General features: G+C 41.5%; 1 protein-coding gene across 1 annotated transcript in view; it reads left to right on the top strand.

Annotated features, from left to right (window-relative positions):
* Positions 1-750: 750 nt before the first annotated feature.
* The window catches only part of dab2ipb (DAB2 interacting protein b), an 84,280-nt gene continuing 66,119 nt past the window's right edge, over positions 751-18,911 (top strand). The window contains exons 1-2 of the mRNA XM_070924372.1: positions 751-1,066; positions 15,213-15,325. Of these exons, the coding sequence (XP_070780473.1) occupies positions 943-1,066; positions 15,213-15,325 (237 nt within the window). The 5' untranslated portion in view covers positions 751-942. The remainder of the gene's footprint in view (positions 1,067-15,212; positions 15,326-18,911) is intronic.

Genomic DNA, 18,911 nt, shown 5'->3' with positions numbered 1-18,911 from the left:
TGATTGGCTGTTTGACACTCTTAACTGCCTGTTTGATAGGCTGTCACTCCCTGCCATGCCTTTCTTGCCTTGGGAGGCAAATTAAAGTGGTTATGTTGTAAAACCTGGAACATGGCGAGACTGTGACTGGATCAGGATTCCCTCACAGTGGGTGGTGGTGAAATTTAGTTGTTTTTTTTAAGTCAGACTTGTTTACTCCACCAGATGCTGTCTCATCTGTGAGTCAGTAACAGAGAAGTTTAGTTGATGGAGGGAAGTAAAACATTCTGTGATCTGATAGCTGTGTTGTTAACTCCATTCCACTTAAGCCTTTTCTATACGTGTTTTCTATGCAGCTCAAACTTTTGTCCTGTTGTTCTCAACCACATAGCATAGTCTCTCCCTCTGTTACTCACACTCACTCAAAGTCACAGGAGTTGAAGATAGTGGCAGTGGATGTATATAACTGTGGTACAAGAGAATACAGAGACTGGCTTTCTGACTGAAAATTCCTTCAGTGCACTCTGGCACTGGGAACAGGAACAGCTTTCCTGTCATTCAGGATACACACTCACACAGTATTCCGGACATCATGCTTCTGGGATCTCGCTGTGGGAAACTTTGAGGGGGAGTGTTCAAAGGTGGAACAGAAGTCTGAGCTTGTGGGACAGAGCACAAGCATTGAACAGAAGTGGATGTTTGATGGTTTGATCTTCTCTTTCTCCAGTTGCGTTGGATGTGAACTGGTTTCACAATGGAGTGGATTTGATCACGACACAATCCATGAGGACTTTAACTTAAGTAGAAGTGAGTGTCTGCAAGAGGATTCTTAAGTGAAGTTGTTGCACTCCATGAGAACTTTGCCTGGAGTTTATCTGCACTGATACCAGATTCAAGAGGACTTGTTTTCAGTGCTGCTGAGAGATCCTGTTGTTGGTGGGCTTCAGAGTGGAAACGAACACCATGGCTGGAATCACTAGGAAGGGGTCTGGGAGACCCTCGTACTACTATAGATTCCTGGGCAAGTCACGACTGCAGCGGCAGCGAAGCCGGTCCCGCAGCCGCACCAGGCCGTCTACCAGCAGGGGTAATAAATACTGCTACTGCTAAAAAAAGTTCACCATGCAGCACTTTTAGTCTGGAATAGACCACATGACTCAAGAGAAGTCTAGTAACTTTGTTGCTTGTAGCTGATGAAACTCAGAGACAGACACTGAAGCTCACTAACAAGCCAATAATCATTTTGTGTTTCTGTTTCTCATTATCAAGTGCATATTTGTGTTGAAAAAGTTTTTCTCTTTGCACATGTGAAAGCAACACGAGAAGAGGCAGTTATCCTTTTCAAATGTTGTTCTGTTATGTTGTTCATATGAGAACTACTTTAATAGTGACATTATTTTTAGAACCCATGGCAACACTCGGGTGTGTTTTTGCTCGTGTGTGTGTTCACGAGAGTGAGAGTGAGATGACAGTTTGGCGTCACTATTCACAAGGTGATGCTACTCTCATATGGCCCCACCAACACTTGACAGCTCACACCTCTGTCAACTTGCTGAGTTCCACCCAGTTCATGTGCTTTGCCTGCAAATGTTTTTGTTCTTTGCAACAATTTAAGAAACAATTTAAGCCACTTAGTTTGTTTTCTGCACTGCTTAACTTCTGTTAGTCCATGTCCTCAAGCACTCCATTTCTTCACTTTGCTGCTTTTCTGCCTCTTAGTACTCCTGTACATACTGCTAGAGGCGGTGTTTGAACTGCAAGGTTATAGTGATAAATCTGCCCCCAAGGCTTTACTCAAGTTACTTGAATTGAGAGAAAAGAAGTATCTGTGAAATCTTCAGCCCATTGATTTTTTTCTAAGTGAAGGGCTGTAACTTGCCAAGATATTAAGCAGAAGACTGTTGCGCATCTGTTGCTCTGTTGCTCTGGTTATGATGCAAACTTTCTTGAGACAAATAGCTCAGTTTTGCTGAAACAGAACCTTGCTTTTATTATTTTTAAAAATAACTTGCATTACGGCTGTAGAGAGTGTAGCTCCTCTTCTATAGTAAGAGGCAGACAAAGCCAGACACAGTCACGAGAGAGAGACAAACAGATAGTGTAGGTGCCTGGTTTTTATGCCTTCACTTCGCTTCTCTAGCTGATGAAAGAGGTGCTTTGAAGTCTCCCCTCTGTATCATTCAGTTCTCAAAAGAGCTCACACACACACACACACACACATGCATTTGAGCTTATGTACAAAGACACACACGCAAACATACTCTGCCTTGATCTTTGTGGCTAAGTGCAAGCTCTCCTCACAAAAAACTTTTACACACCACACATTAACGCAGTAACACACACAGACACACACACACACACACACACACACACAGGGTGAGGAGAAGTTGTTACCAGATGAAGCAAAAGACCACTAGCAGCTCTCAAGAGCAATACACGCTTTGATTGTAGTAGCTGAAGTAATGAAACGGTTAAAAGAAGGTGTGGTTGTTTTTTGTTAGTCCCTAACCTGGTAACTGTGTGTCATTGTATATCAGTGCATTCTACAGACTATAATGTGGGAATTCATTAGATGGTCATTTGACCTGATCTCATGACTCCAGAGGAGACTTATTATAATTGAATCAATAGTCAGCGAGTGATTATTGAAGCTGCATAGAATGTTAGAGCAGCTGTCTTTGGGCAGTATTATTAAAATGATTATTATCATATAAAAAGTAATACTTTATGAATGCAACACGTGACTTTTTCTATATATATATTATTAAGGAGTCGCTCGTCATGATGAACCCCACAGAGAATCATCACCCAACTATGCAGTTCCTCTCACCCTCAGCTCTACAGAACTTCAATAGCATCTTTCAACTCATTGCTTTGTTTTTACAGCCCACAACTTTACTGTTTTGGTTCACTCTCACTGCTCTCATCAGTCTTGTTTCCAGCAGCTGCAGGCTGTTTTCACCCACTGTCCAGCACCAAACAGCAGGTGGACAAAGTTAGTGACTTGCTACAGTCGTGAACATAGTGGAGCATTTAGCAGGTAAAGAGACGGATATTAGTGGAAGTAAGAGTTAGTGGAGACCAAAACAGAGCTAAAAGTAGAGAAACAGGACTGCACATGAATGCTGATGTTGCTCAGGATCTGCTGGATGTATAAATAGGCAACATGTCTTCATAAGGTGATAATATGTTAGTGTAGTGTTCACAACGTGTTTCTAGCGCCCTCAAGTGGCAAAAAAAGCAGCTTTTGCAGGTCTTTGTCATGCACATGCTAATATAAAAATCCAATTAGAAACCTGGTTACACTTATGCATGGCCCAGAAATATGCTTTCTCCAGGGGAAATCAGGATTCTCTAATCCCCTTCCATGATTATGGAAACCAGGTCTCTTGTTTATGTGACATTGATGACATCAGGTAACTGGGGAAAGCAGATAGTAACCTGGTTACTTGCATCCATTTAAATGCACTGAATGTTGCAAATCAGGCAGGACTGCTTTATGGCTTTAGTTATCTGTTCTGTCAGGTATTTAATTCACTGGATTATCCAAAAACAGACATTCCCATTTGTTATCTCCGATTTCCAGAAATGTACTATATCACCATATACAATAGTGTTGCGATATAGAATTACATAAACAGGGATAGGAGATTTTATTCATATTGTCCACCCCTCAATGTGTGTTTTCTCTAATACATTGAAATAAGGTTTGTGAGAAGCAGAAGAAACTTTTCCCGAGTAAACAGTTCTATGTGCCTGAAGCTAGATGATGTGATATTGCTGAAATGTGTCTCATTCGAGAAGCCCAGCAGAACACTATAAAAACAGTATTTTTGTTCGCACCGTAGCCGTGAGCAGCTCTGTGAGTTTATCTTGAGGAAGTTACTGTAGCCCCTCTCGATGTATACACTGTCACTGGGACAGATCAGGTGGCAGCTGCATGAGCTCATGTGTTATGGTTTTGTGTGTGTGTGTGCGTCATTATCTGTGAATGGAAAATCTTATATCAGCTCGGTTCACCCTCACATCACTCTGGATCTGTTTCCCCTTGTTTCGCTGGGGTTGGTGACATTTACATACAAAATGACGGCTTATCTCAAAGAGAGACAGGCAGAGAAAGAGAGAGCAGTGTTGTCTGATCTGACTTGTTATGCTGCCGTGTTTTGAAACTCTTGATGCAATCAAACTCTTTGTTCTGAATTGTCCTGCCTCGTTTTGATCTACACTGGCAGAACCTTTGTATAACAGCTTTAAATTGAGAAGGACTTTCCATGTAAAGTTGTCGAAGTTCCAGTAAAGTTTTCTATCTCCTCAAAGAGACATTTCGGTAGAAAAATTAGGTCTCTGAAAAAGTGGATGTTTTTTTTTAGGTTTCTGTCTCTTATTTCTTGCCTTATGATGGGCAGATTCCTTATTTGGTTGAGTTGAGCTGTTATTGCTTGTCATCATATTGTTTTGAATGGTATCAGATAGACTGCCGTCAGGAGCGTTTCTGCAAAGTTTGCAAAGGTTTTTTCCTCTCTAGGTGTATCACCCAAACTGCTTGTTGTTCTCTGGCAGAAATAACCTGCCATTCTTCTTTTCTTTCCATTGATCTCACTCTATTCCTGCGGACCCGTATTTTCACTTAAATGCTGGCAACATCTCACCTAACACACCAGCTGGCAACTGTTCGATCTGAAGCTCGAGCCAGCAGCCAGTTAGCTTAGCTTAGCATAAAGACAGGAGACAGGGGGAAACAGCTAGCCTGGCTATGTCCAAAGGTAACTAAATCCACCTACCAGCACCTCTGAAGCTCACTAATTAACACATTACATCTCGTTTGTTTAATCATTGCCAAAACTGAAGTGTAAAAACAACAGATATTACACTTTCCCGGGGCTCCGCTAGTTACCTGGCACACTCACAATGAGAACAAGACTTTGTACAGATTAAACAAATAAGACAGAACGTGTTGATTAGTGAGCTTTAGAGGTGCTGGTGGGTGGATTTTGTTACCCTTGACAGAGCCAGGCTAGCTGTTTCCCCCTCTTTCCAGTCTTCATGCTAAGCTAAGCTCGCCTCCAGGCCCCAGCTTCATATTGAGCGGACAGACATGAGAGTGGTATCGATTTTCTTTAACTTTCTTCAAGAAAGCGTATTTCCCAAAATGTCTAACTATTCCTTTAAAAGTGCCGTACTTTGCTGCTAAACATTTCTCACATGAATAAAACATCAAAATGAAAGTTTGGAGGATGAGGCTGGAAGACAAGTCCGGTCAAGTCTTTGCATAGCTCAATATCACTAACAGTCTCTCAATGGGCTTTACAGATCCACATCAACACTGGTTACAGTCTCTTAAAACAAGGAAGAACTAAACAAACAAAACAAATGAAAAATTACAGGAAAAGGAAGGAGAGAAACTTTAGCAGAGGAAGTTTAGTGATAGGAACAAGAGAGAGACAATTACAGAACAAACGTTTCTAACAATAATACAAATAGAGTCCAACAGTGGTGCTGATATATAAGTCCAGCACAATATGTCCAAAGAAAGTGCATGAAAAAGGCTTTCCTAAATTTCCCTGCCCTTTAAACACACATGCTGACAGATGTAGGTTCTGACTGCTCTGTGACTGTTCCAGTGAGAGCACCATACACAGCACGCGGCAGCAAAGCAGCAATGGCGTGAAACCAAGAAATATCACAACAATAAAAGAAAGAGTTACTGCCAGCAGCTTGCAAGAAAGTGTTTGAACTACTCAATAACAACTCAATAATGCATTACCACTGACAGTTATTGCACGTAATGATATTCTCAATGGGTCATTACCAAGAAACACTTTTGATCTGTGTTACTGCGTCATGCTTAGGTTTTGGTGGGCTGTTTATGATGTAGCCAAAGTCTCGTCTTGAGTGTGTGTGTGTGTGTGTGTGTGTGTGTGTGTGTGTGTGTGTGTGTGTGTCTGCTGATGGGAATTGGGGGCGGAAATAAGGCTGGTAGATGGGAAACATGGCCAGAACAACACAGACAATCACAATGACTCAGCTTCCGATGTCAAAGTCATATTTACAGGTAAACACGGGAAGTCTGGAAATAATGCTTTGTGTCTCAAAGTGTTAATCTACTTCAAATACTAACACAGTGGAGAGAAAAACAGAGATTTCGAGCCAAGCAGTGCCAAGTTCGACCCTTAACTTCATGGCCAATGGAATCACTTTTCCTGTTTTCTCTAAAACAGATTAGCCCTTTGATATGTTTCTGCAGTGTGTGCCCGAGCATCCTTGCTGAGATTAAGGTCATGTTTTAGTAAAACAAAGGCTTCACTAATCAACCTAGGCAACCTCATTCTTTGATCATGTTGCCTTCATTTTCAGCACAATCAGGCTAAGGGGCAGGAGCATATATGAGATAAAACCGAGATAACAGAGTAAAAGTATTCCCCATCTACTTTGTCAGTTTGGTATTATAGGATGAGACGGGGAAATGTAATCAATTTGCCTCTGAGATCATATAATGGGAAGCAGACATGAGACAGAGGGCAGGGGCAGTTAATATAGCAATCAAGCAGCGAAGTGAAACCGCCGGAACGCACCACATCATCTCAATGTTTAACCCAGGATTACTTTCTGATCTTAGTTTCATCTCAGGAGTCTGTGTCCTTGTCTACCCTCTTTTCCCACAGCCTGGTGAATCATGGAGATGGGCCAGATGACGCAGTGCTTATGAGCACCCAAAAAGAGTCCAATAACAGGGGGACAGGTGCAGGCTAATCCCCCTTAATCCACAGATATCAACTCAGATTACAAACCAGAGCCAGGGAACAGTTTTGGAGAAATAGCTGTAAAACTATAGAAGATCATTTCCATCGCTCACCCTGAAAACCTGAAGACTGTCAACATACAGCAGACAGTATGTGCAAGTAAGCATAGATATGTAAGAGCACACACAGTTTCTCTTTCATGCATTTGGTTTGTTTAGCCATGAGCTTTACAAACGTATTTGAAAGCAGTCCAGCTCATATTTTGGTTGGAATTCCAGGAATATAATACAACCATAATATGCAAGGAACACAAGAGGTATGAAAACAAATACTGCACAAACAGATTTGAAGAAATGCATCCTCAGCCCTTCAAAACCAATCCATGAGCTCAGATCTCAATAATCATGCAGAAGTGATACACTTAACTCCTACTTTGCCAATGAAGTGGGCCTGTCATTCTAGGTTTGCCTTGTGTTATCTGTATTTTTGGGGGGGAGAATGTTTCAAAGAGCTGTCATATGTCATTTTCGGTAACGTTATCAACTGACACCAAGCCTGCACAGGGTGTTTGCTTCATATCTGTGCGTCTGCCAGTGGATGTTATTGAAGTTAGTTGGATCTCAGTCGGCAGTCGCAGGAATGTAGCTGCTGTGTCGCCCTCTGCACAAACACAAACTTCCTCCTTCTGCAACCCACTCCTCTCCTCCTCCTCCTCCTCCTCCTCCTCCTCCTCCACCCCTCTCCTCTGCCTTCCCATAACACACTGCAGACAAAGGCATGCATGTGCCAAACTAAACATGAAGCAGAGCCCCTCTCTCTGGATATAGAATTCTTGTGTTTGTGGAAAAAAAATCCAGCTTAAGTCAGCTGTACGGTGTAGTGCTGCTTGATGCTCCCAGTATCGGTACTTTTACACTGTTCGTTGGGTGACTATGTTTCACAAACCTGAGGTATTAATACTGGATTGTGATATAAATTCAGGCTGCTGGGATCCTTTTATTATCAGCCCACAGTCGCTTTAGATAGAGGCCCAGTGTTAGCAGGAAGTTAAGTGACTATTGACTGTATCTGCCCTAGTGGTTGTTGTGGCTGGAAATTGTTCTCTTTTACTCCCTCGTGTCCACAGAGTCGCTCCAAGGAGACGGAGCAGCACCTCTTTATCACCCCATCATCTCTGCACTGAGTAAATACCACATCTCAGAGGTCAAAAGTCCAGTGCTGTCCTCACAGTTCAGTGTTAACACATTATAGTCTCTGTGTACACACTCTCTCTCCCCTTCCTCTTATTCCCTGTCTCTCTCGCACACAAACACATGTTTTTAGACAAAGTCATAAAGCTTGACAATTCAAAGCTGTGCCTGTAACACAGTATGTGCCTGGGTGGGCCTCCGCTGTGACCTCCATTACATGGTTCGCTGTCCAGTTGGGAGTCCGATATACCACTAATGAGACCTGCCTCCGAACAAAATACATAAAAACAAAATCTTCTCTCTGGCAGATTGCTCTTTGATTGACATGAATTCACAGAGATAGACGGCGCTTTCTTGCAGCCAGTCAAGACAAGTTCTAGTTGTCTTGAATTTGAGGGGGAAAAAACAGAGAAAGAGATGTGTTTGTGAAGGAGGGAGGATGAGAGGCGGGGTGGACCGAGAGAAGAGAAGTCCTCCAGGTAGCGAGAACACAGTAAACACTGCTTGACAGCCTGTGATTTTTGCCTCACATTTCACTGGCCCACAGAGGATGTATGAGTGTATACGTGTTTGTGTGTGTGTTTGAATCCTACTCTGCTTTTCCCTCCTGTCATGGGGGCTATTTTTCAGCCTTAAGGGTGTAGACTTCTTGACACGTGCTGTCAGGATCCTGTACTCAAACTCTCTGTTCATTAGCTTGGTGAGCAAAGGTTGGATTATTTTTCGGCCTTTTTAAAAAATATTTAGATATTAATAATGGATCAACTGACTAAGAGTATGTGAACCCACCAATCATTTTCATCCAACTCTGCCAAGTATCGGTATCAGCTTTATTTTAAAATCCGATCTTTTCTGTACTGTACTCCGCTGTGTTTAGTCCACCTCAGCTATGCTAGAACCGGCCTCTACAGTGCGAGTATTCCACTGCATATGTGAGCGAAAATATCAGTGTGTGAATGTCAAAAATTATTTTGGCCCACCGTTAAGTGAGGTTGGCAAAAAGTACAGCTTGCCCCTGCTGCTTCCGAGTGGCCAAATAAAATCAGTTAATGCAGGTTGAAGGACTTCCATTATAGATGAACTACATTGGATTGTTGCAGTTAAAGGTACCCTGTGGAGTTTTTTACTGCGCGCAGTGCTATTGAGCAACGTCTTGATGAGTAGGTCCCTGTTTTGTTTGTATCTGTCTCGCGTGTACACACAGAGGATACACATTCCTGCTGCCAGTTCGATGCCATTTCATCGATTGACAGTTTGTGTCTGTAATGTGCCAAGAAATGAAGCATCACATCCAGAAAGGCGGGGTAGAAGAAGACTGCCAGCTAGCAAACATTGACATATTGTATTCAACAAATCAGCCATGCAAATGTTTTATTGGAAGCAAATGCTTCATTTGTCATTTTGGTGACAGACGGTAAATTTAAATATAACTTTGTTTTTAAAAGAAAACTCCACAGAGTACCTTTAACTAGCAGATAAGGTGCTATTTTATTTTGACTGGACCTGAAATTTATAATGGATTTAGCCAACCACAGAAAAGTTATCTGTGTCTTTCTCAGTTTGCTTGTTATGTTGAAATAATGTTGTAGTTGGATTGTACGCAGCATTCACATAGAAACAGTAGCGACAACATACATGTGAATGTAATTGTACATGTACTCGATGACACATCATTTCAGTCGCGTAGAGGAACTCTGCTTTTGGTCATTTGATAAAAAAGACATAAATGAGGAACTCCAGGTCAGCAGAGTCCAGGTCAGCAGAGTGATAACTAGTGTAACACCGGCAGCACAGAGTGTAGATACTGAATGTTCTTTTCAACTCGCTATTATTTGTAGGCAGTACTCAGTACTCTGTGCAACAACGGCTTGCTTACAACAACCTTTGTGAATTTGCTCTTTGATAAAAGATCATACAGCACATCACTCTGGGCAAAGGAACAACGTGTGTTTAGAAAGTCAACCAATATTATTTTTATATCAGGACAGCACCAAAAATAAGTCATTATGCAAAATATTCATCACCGTTCCCATTTTTCCTCTTAGGTGCTATCAGTTGTCTGTCTTCCAACAGTTTTTGTGACATGTTACCACCTGCCCGCCCAGCATGTTGTTTCTCTTCACACCTCGCACGTGAATCAGTCATATTATATTCATCCTGTTTGTCTCGCCTTAGTAGCAACGCACCAACCGTTTGAGAATAGTGAACATCACAGTTGGTCTTTGGTAGTAGGATAAGCTTTGAACTTTTCCTCCCCCACCTCCCTCTACAGTCATTTTGCAATATCCTGTGCTGGTGAGGTCTGAGAGGAAGGGAAGGTTAGCTGGCACTGGTCACTGCATGCAGCACGCCTGGTTAGGAAACACTAAGGAAATATGTATTCTGACCTATATAACTGAATGTTAATGGAAGGAAGGAAGGTAGCTTTAGATATGATAGATAGATGTGAATCTCTAAATGAGTGAGCGTTTAACTTTTTGAAAAATATGCTTACTTGCTTTAAATGAAAAGATCAAAGCCACTCTTGCGTCTGTGTGCTAAATATGAAGCTTGAGACAGCAGATTAGATTATTAAAACAATTAACACGGTTTTGTTTTTTTTAATCTGTACAAAAAAACAAAATGTGAAAATGACGATTTCTGGTTTTATGACGAGTCACAAGCTGGACGTATCTCTTCTACTGGTTGCCTGGCAACCTCAAGGTGCCGACAAGACCCCCCATGAGACCACAACATGTGGCTTTTACACTTACACAGAGTGTTAATTAGTGAGCCTAAGAGGTGCTGGTAGGTGTATTTTTTACTTGTGGACAGAGTCAGGCTCGCGGTTACCCACTGCTTCCAGTCTTTATGCTAAGCTACGCTAACCGCCTGCCGTCTGTGGCTTCATACTTCGCTTACAGACATGAAAGTGGTATCAATCTTCTCATGTAATTCTCAGCAAGAAAGCAAATGGTTTCCCCAAAAATGAAACTATTCCTTTAAGAGTCAGTCAGTCATTCATTTTGTTTAATGTTCACAAAGAGATACATTCACTCCCAGGCTGCACTGTCCCTATCTCTGTTGGCCAGACCAGAACACACATACACTCCCATGCTCACACGAAATGCAGGTGACTATCATCTAGTCTATGCAGCTTTAGGCCCCCCCCCAGGGCTCTCACTGGCATTTTCAGGGTCCCATTAACCAACTGTGAGGAGGCTTGGTGGTGGGTGGAATCATAACAGAGAAATGGCTCTATCTGTGTGGGTAGATGGTGATAGAGGATGGAGAGGTGGTGGGATGTGTTTTAGGGGAATGTGAAAGGAGAGCAAATGAAAGGAATGTGCAAAGAGGAGGTAACAACAGACGAGAATTCAATTTGATTTGATGTAGGAGTCAAAGATGGGATGATACAGTAAGAAAATTCAGAGATGGAGGTTTGAAGAGAACGATAATCGGAGAGAACACGGAGGGAAGTCGATTGGTGAAGGAGAACTACAATGATATATGATCACGATAAGGAAATTATATACACGGTCAATATAGTACAATAGACTTGGTAGTTCAAAGATACCTCACCTTTGGACACAACAGCTGTTGTCTGTGTTCCAGATAGTGTTAACAATCTGAAACCAGCCCCCACATGCAGTACAAAACAGCTCTTTGATGATTTACCTCAGTTTGGAATTGTGTTTTAATTTAAGTTTTATTGAGCGTGAGTGACTGTTTAATGTTTACTGTTGGTTAGAGTGAGGCACAGTTACCGCAGGTTTTCCTTGCATTTGTAGAGATACATTACACACAGATGGTGAAAACATGTGGAAGAAGGCACTGCAATTTCACTCAGCAATTAGTTCACAACTAAATGATGTGTGTTTGTGTGTGTGTGTGTGTGTGTGCTTTCCTCTTGTGCGCACGTAGCAGCCAGCTGTGTACAAGTGGGGAAATTTCCGTCAAGAAATTAAGAAGACTAGAAGGGGAAATCCAGTGAAGAAGAAATCATTCGTGACGAGAGAAGCAGAAATTCACACTGCAGACTTAATTCACTCAATTCATGATTATCTTATCAGCCCCATTTGCTAATGAATGATTTTCAGATTTAAAAGGATTAAATGCACTCGTTGTCATGTAACAGCTATTTCAATGCGACCATGTTTGTTTGTTACAATGACGAAGTGAGAGAGACAAGTCATTTTTTATTTTCTGTTCGTATGCCAGTATATCATGTTGTCGCATGATGATGGATTGAGTAGGTTTTTCTGTGCCCACTTCCCCACACATTCATTTCCTGAATAGTATTTAGTATTTCTACATGGCCCTTTTAACATTTTATTCAGTGCTGCCACTCAATGAGACGACTGAAGTTAGACAGATGAAGAGTGAGATGTTGGAAAAACTCCACTTGACAGTCCAGGAGTCCAGGAGAACATCAGTAATATATCCAGAGACACATTTATTTTTATGCCTCCAGGATGGCACAGGACCAGCTCTGTCACCCTGCAACAAATGCAGAAACTGTCACTAATACATAGCACATGTGGTCATGGCCTTCTGGACTTACTGCATCAGAAGTCTCGAAATTGAAGAATTGACACTTGACTTGACTTGAATCTATCAGAGACTTTACACCCTAAAAATCTGACTTGACACTTGAAAATAAAATGATTTTGACTTTGAGCCTCACGTCTTGACTGGTAAACCACAACAGGGGAGTGCTTACATATTTAATTGTTGGACCTTTGCACTGACACGACTTAACACAGCTTTGAAAATGTTAAATGCTGTGTAATTTTAAAGGCCTAGATTCAGAGATTTGAAAGTCTTGCATTTTGACTTGACTTGTAATTTGCTTATGAAGACTTGATATGGACTCTCCTTGAAGCAGTCGACCACCTCTCATCAGTCAGTCTTGTGTCCTTCTGTGCCCTGATATAGTGATGCCAAATGAGGCTAATGCAGATGTCTTCTCTCTGACTCCAAATTTCTCACCTCTGGAATACAACACCCCAAGACAGGCTTAACATGTCTCTGTGACACAGAGGCTAAGCTTGTTTAAAATCAAATCCTCCTTACCTCCGCAGAGCAATGGATCAGTGGTCAGAGGATCCAGATGGTTCCGGTTTTTCAATTATAGAGTTTTGATTTAGCAACAGAGGACGTCTGCTCTGTGTCAGTGCATGTTGTGTTTGTCTGCTGTTTGTTGTTGGGGACTGTGTTTATGTTAATGTTAGGCTGAGAATTATGTGGGTTGGGATGCGAGCCAGTGCTCTGCACCCCGGGAAGTGCTGTTCCTCCATTCATTCTTCAATTACAACAAGCGCTAATTCAGTCAACCAGCCTGCTAAACAGCTAATTTAGCACAGCTCAGACTAATAGAAAGGATAGTGCTGACGAACACGACATATTCTGAGTGTGTTTTCTTATGTGTGTGGTTATTAGAGATGCTTTATATGCAAATATCATGTTAGGCACAAACACTTTGGCACGAAATTTGGTCCATCCAACTTTTGGTAATTTCACTGCAGTATTTGATCACAGTCCTCATTTAGCTGAAGCCAGTATTTATACCAAAATATGCAAATTCTTGCCTCTTTCCTTTGTTTAGTCGCATTTTCTAGAGTGAAAAGTTAAACATGAAGAAATGTATACAAAAATCGGCAGTTGGTGCTGTCCAAGAACTGACAGGTTCAGTGCTGTAATGTCACATATTCGCCAAATTGCATTTCACAGATTAGTTTTAAGTATTAAGAAAACAAATTTAGATTAAGAAAACAGTTGGATATAGGAGTAGTTATTACATTCATAAAAATCCTGAAATTTGGTATGCTGAGGTGTGATGAAGAATTATGACTATTTATGTCAAGCTTTGTGAAGATTGTACCAAGTGTTCGCTGGTTACAAATGATTATTTTTTGTTCATGAGTCGCCATGTTAATCAATAAGGCTTACCCGCAAGGTTTGATAACTGTAAGTGTTGAGAGTCTAGAGATTTGCATACCAAATACAGAGATGATTAGATCTGCAGTCAGTGGGGAGTTCCCAATAAAATGGTGAATGCTCCAAATACATATTATATACTCACTACAGTGTAATGTGTGTGTGTGTGTGTGTGTGTGTGTGTGTGTGAGTGAGGAGGAGGAGGATTTGCTTCATAATGCAGTTTCATCCTTATTAGAGTCACACTGCCACGCACACTTAACACTAATTTCATTAGTTTCCAATCTTGCAGACAGTCAAAGATCTCATTTAAATAATCGAACAAGGTCTCAGTGAAGCAATGACCCCATGTGTCTCAAAAGATTCTGTCAGTATATCTGACCGGGTTATACACATTTTCTGTTCTAGGCCTGTTTTTTTATTTACTTATCAGCGTGTCCCAAGTCAACTGTGACATGTTAGAATGTCCTGTACTTATCGTTGCAACTCATGTACAGAACATAATGGTGTAAACACCAACTGGCTGACATGTTGCTAGTTTGCTCTGTACCTATGAGCTAGCAGTTAGCATTGATGGCTATCTGAAATCTGCAGAGACATGCATGCTCAACATCACTCACATTCCTCTTGGACATGTCCAGATTTGCTGCTTCTACACACTTGCACAGTCTTTGACGACAGAACTCTTTCACAGCACTTTCATACTGATCTGATACTATGTTGTACTGTGTGTCCAGGTTACATTTACCGAGCCAGGGAGGGGGGTAATTTTCAGAGAAAAAACTTAGAAATTTACTAGAAGAAAACTCAAATATTCTGAGATTTTGAAGTCAAACATTTGCTCAGAATTTCTCAGAGATTAAAGTCAGCTTTTGTCTGAATGTTACCCCACTCCCCCAGCTCCAGATTATTTTTTCTTTACCCACAAAGACACACACACGATAAAAACATTTATATAAATTCAGTAAACAGGGAAAGTATGTGGATATCAGGAATAGCCTTTTACTCCCTGAAAGGCTTCATTGATACATCTATGGAGGAATGAGTAATATAATACAGTCCCATGTTAACATGATGCACCCTCAAACACTTATTTTTTCATGTTCTCATACAACATTTGCCTTTGATCTGTATTGCAAAAACACATGTTGAATGCTTTAAATATCCTAGGTTAAGGTTTGGGTTTGTTGTGGTCCGCTTGCAGCAGTCTTAGTCCAAGCCAGACTCCACCTTAAAGATCTGTCTCGGTTGTTACTGTTATGAGTTTGTATGCTCTCCCCTGTGTTTGTGTCAGTGTTACTTTTGCCAGAAAGCAAATAATTGTATTTCCCACACTCTTTAAACATCCTTTTTTCACATTTTAAAGATCTCTCTGTGTTTACAGAGTCTCCCCCAGAGAGGACAGGACGCCGACGCAGCATGCCAGGCAGCTCCTCAGACAAGACCACACCCACCATGGAGGCTACGTCCACTGCTGCCACACCATTCAGAGTCACCGTGAGTACTGTGAGTTTGTTTTTATGTATCGTCTCTGTCTTCTGTATTTGTTTTACTCTCTGACTCTGTCTCCACCTCGGTTTGCCTTAGGAGGCTCTTAGTTGTAGATCAAGGCTGGTCTGGTGTCCATATGGACCCATGCCAATCTGAAACTCATTTACATCAAATGTTGGAATGGGGCCTTTGATGTTTGGCGTCTACACATCACACATCTACACATCTTGGGTTTATGTGCCGCACACCATCCTCCATTGCCTTTTTACATCCTGTGTGATTTTTCATTGCATTTCACTGAATACTTTTAACATGCACGCGCTCACTCCCACACCTGTGCACGCTCAACACAGTCACTCACTCACTTATAAGCAAACTGCCTCTCTTCCTCACACACACACACACACACACACACACACACACACACACACAGTCCTTTGTCTGTCACCTTGCTCTAATTCAAATCCGGCATGCTTTCTGCCATGTTTAATTCAATAGATAAACAGCCAGTTAATGAAGCAAAAAATTCCGCTATGAGTCATCAATTTAAAGCTAATTAGCAATTAGCAGTGCATATTTCCATTAATAAATAATGAGTGGGGAGATGACGACCTGGAGGTGAACTGTAAACAGTAGATGTTAGGACAGCAGGGCCACAAGCACTCAGCAGTCAGCACATAAACAATCCTCCAACTTCATGTTAACTTTCAGCCTTTGTAAAGGCCTAGCAGGCACACGGATGGGCCAAGTTAAGGACTAAAAGACATTAGATTCTTTTTGAAAATAGAAAAGATATACTCATTTCTTTAATTTCCTGTTTTTTTAATATTTCCTTTTATCACCATCAGCCATCGTCAGCACTCAAAGTTTCACCAAGAGGTAATGTTCAGTCTCTACAAAAACCAAATTGGGATGCCTCTAAGGCTTAGTAAAAGCCCACAGTAAATACTAAAATAAATATGCTAGACCCACTGGTGTCGGACCACCTGCCGAGTGAGAATAAAGTAATATGAACTGAACCAGGAAACGTTATTTTAGGAGTTGCACATATACGATTGCCACAGCTGGATGAGTTAGAGATTGCTGAACTCTCATCTGTTCATATAAAGAAAAGCAGACATTTTCAGGGGATTATAAATTGTTACCTACTGTGAGTGTGTGGATGTTTAGAATAGAAAGAATGTAGATTGAGTCATTGAACCATTTTATTTTGATATGACCAGGAATCAATAAGAGGATATAGAGAGATTTAAAAAAAAGAAAAGAAAAGAAGAATATAAAGCTTGTAGGAGATAGAAAGGGTCAGATAGAGGGGGCTAAATATTGATTAAGTGTCTCTTAAGCAGCTCCTTGTATTCTCCAGGGAGGAGAGAGAGAAGAGAAGAGAGACTGCAGCAAAGTCATCAAACTCACTCATCACATGACCGCTGAACTTACTTCTGTGGGCTTATTGCTAAGCAGCAGTGACTTCTTGCACAAAGAAAGCTTCCCCACACAATCTTTGACCCTTTCCTGCACTTTTTCTCATACTGCCCCCTTCTGGCCTCTGATGGTAGCACAGTCAACTAAGTTCCCCATACCAACTATTTCATCAACTTTTGTTGAATACAAACTAGTAAACAAAGGAGGATAAGTATTTGCCCATAGATCAAATACTGATCGATCAATCGTGTATACACATACAGTAAAGAAAGACACAATAGGTACAGTACTTGGATGGATGGATAGATGGATTGGATACAGTCACGGTGGCACACACAAATGGGGGAATGCAAAGGAAATGCAAAGAAAGGCAGGCAGGGAGGCTGTCGTATTGTCCTCCTTCTCTCCTGCATCTCCTGCTTTTAGCAATGACAAACCACCCCTCACATTTCTCCCTCCAGTGAAAAGAGTTGTGGTGACATCTAAAGTACCCCTCCTAGGCCTTGAGCTAAATCTGTCAAAATGTTTTTTTCTCATGTTCTTTGCAGAGACTGGGTTCAGTGTCTGAACACACAAATGGATGCCACACACACGCGCGCACACACACACACACACACACACACACACACACACACACACACACACACACACTCATGCATAAGCACATCCTCCAGCACTTCTCAAAAACAATTTCTCACCAGGCATGGGAGAACTAAAATCTCTCCAAAGTCTAATCTTCCACGGCCAATTCAGAAATACTAGAAGATTGCATACATTAAATATAAAAGTTACAACTTGGTAGTTTCTCTTAGTCAGTGCTTGTTTAAAGAGCAGAAAAACAAACCTTATCTGAGTCTGTCACGTCCACGTCCTGCTGATTGCACTAGCTGGCTGGATTGATTCTCAATTGTGACTTAGCTCCTTATCCAATCTCTCCCTGACTCCATTCTCTCTACCTCCCCTCTCCTCCCAGATAATAGCAGGGGGTCTAATTGGACAGGTATGTCTCTTGTTTTCATCAGGTTGTGCTAGAGGAGGACAAGAGAGGTTGATGTGGAAGCAGGGAACACCCTGCTGATTGTCCAGGCACTGATTCTATCAGCCCCCATTAGGGAAGCCTGGAATTGCCAAGCCAAGGGAATAGAATTAACTTGTTGCAAGCATTTGCTTTAATTTCATGAAAAAAAAGAAAGCAAAAAAAAAAAAGCACAGCGATAAAATTGAGCTGTCCTCTTAGTGCTGATGTAATGGGCTTGGACGGGAAGATTACAATCAGGTATGCAAGCCTGTTATGCACTCACACACAAAGGCGGGCGCATGCGTAAGCTAACACACATTTGCACTGTAAACAAGGTAACGTAGTAAATATGGACAAACACATTCTTTTCACAACAATCAAATTCCCTTTGGAGCTAGTACTGGAGCTAGGGCTGGAGGATTTGGGGGGGGGGGGGGGGGGGGGCAGCCTCTCCTCCCCTTCGAGGATGCATGTTGAATCAGATTATTCCATCCCCTCCTTCCTCTAATTAGCTGTCAACCGTGGAAATGTGGAATAATTAAAGAGCTCATAGAAATTCACGCTAACATGTGACACTGTAATGCCCTCTGCCAGGTTGCACTGTCTGTAAAAGCCTTATCATGCTTCTGTGTATGAGTGAATGTTTACAAAATGAAACATAAAGGGCCAGACATTACAGCAAAGCCAGTAATATCTATAAAAGACCAAACAGACATAGATTAATGGACAGATCTCAACAGTATTGATGTCCTGTATTCAATCATTTTTTTTCATTCATGCATTGATATTTATGGATATGGTTCAACCAGGGAAATTGTATTCCCATGAATTAATTTACACATTTATTTACCACACAATAGAACAATGACATGATGTATGACATCTCATTAGGCATCAGTTTTCATTGTGTGTGTTGGAGTCCCTGACAATGCTGCTAAGAACTAATCACATACAGCAAGACATAGTGGGGAGAGGTCAAGCTTTTTACATTGTGTTTTTCGGTGGTCAGGAAGTGTCAGCCATTAGCTCCTTTGTATATAATGACTGGTGTCACATGGAAACATATGCTAAGACGAGGAAATTTGACCATCTTTTGTTTCAGCTCTAGCTTAATTCTCTCTGCAGCTAGTGCTGTGCTCTGCTGAGCCCTGA

Source organism: Enoplosus armatus, chromosome 18, assembly GCF_043641665.1.
Source record: "Enoplosus armatus isolate fEnoArm2 chromosome 18, fEnoArm2.hap1, whole genome shotgun sequence".
NCBI lineage: Eukaryota > Metazoa > Chordata > Actinopteri > Centrarchiformes > Enoplosidae > Enoplosus > Enoplosus armatus.
The sequence above is the reverse complement of the archived record's forward strand: the minus strand, read 5'-3'. Positions and strand labels throughout refer to the sequence as shown.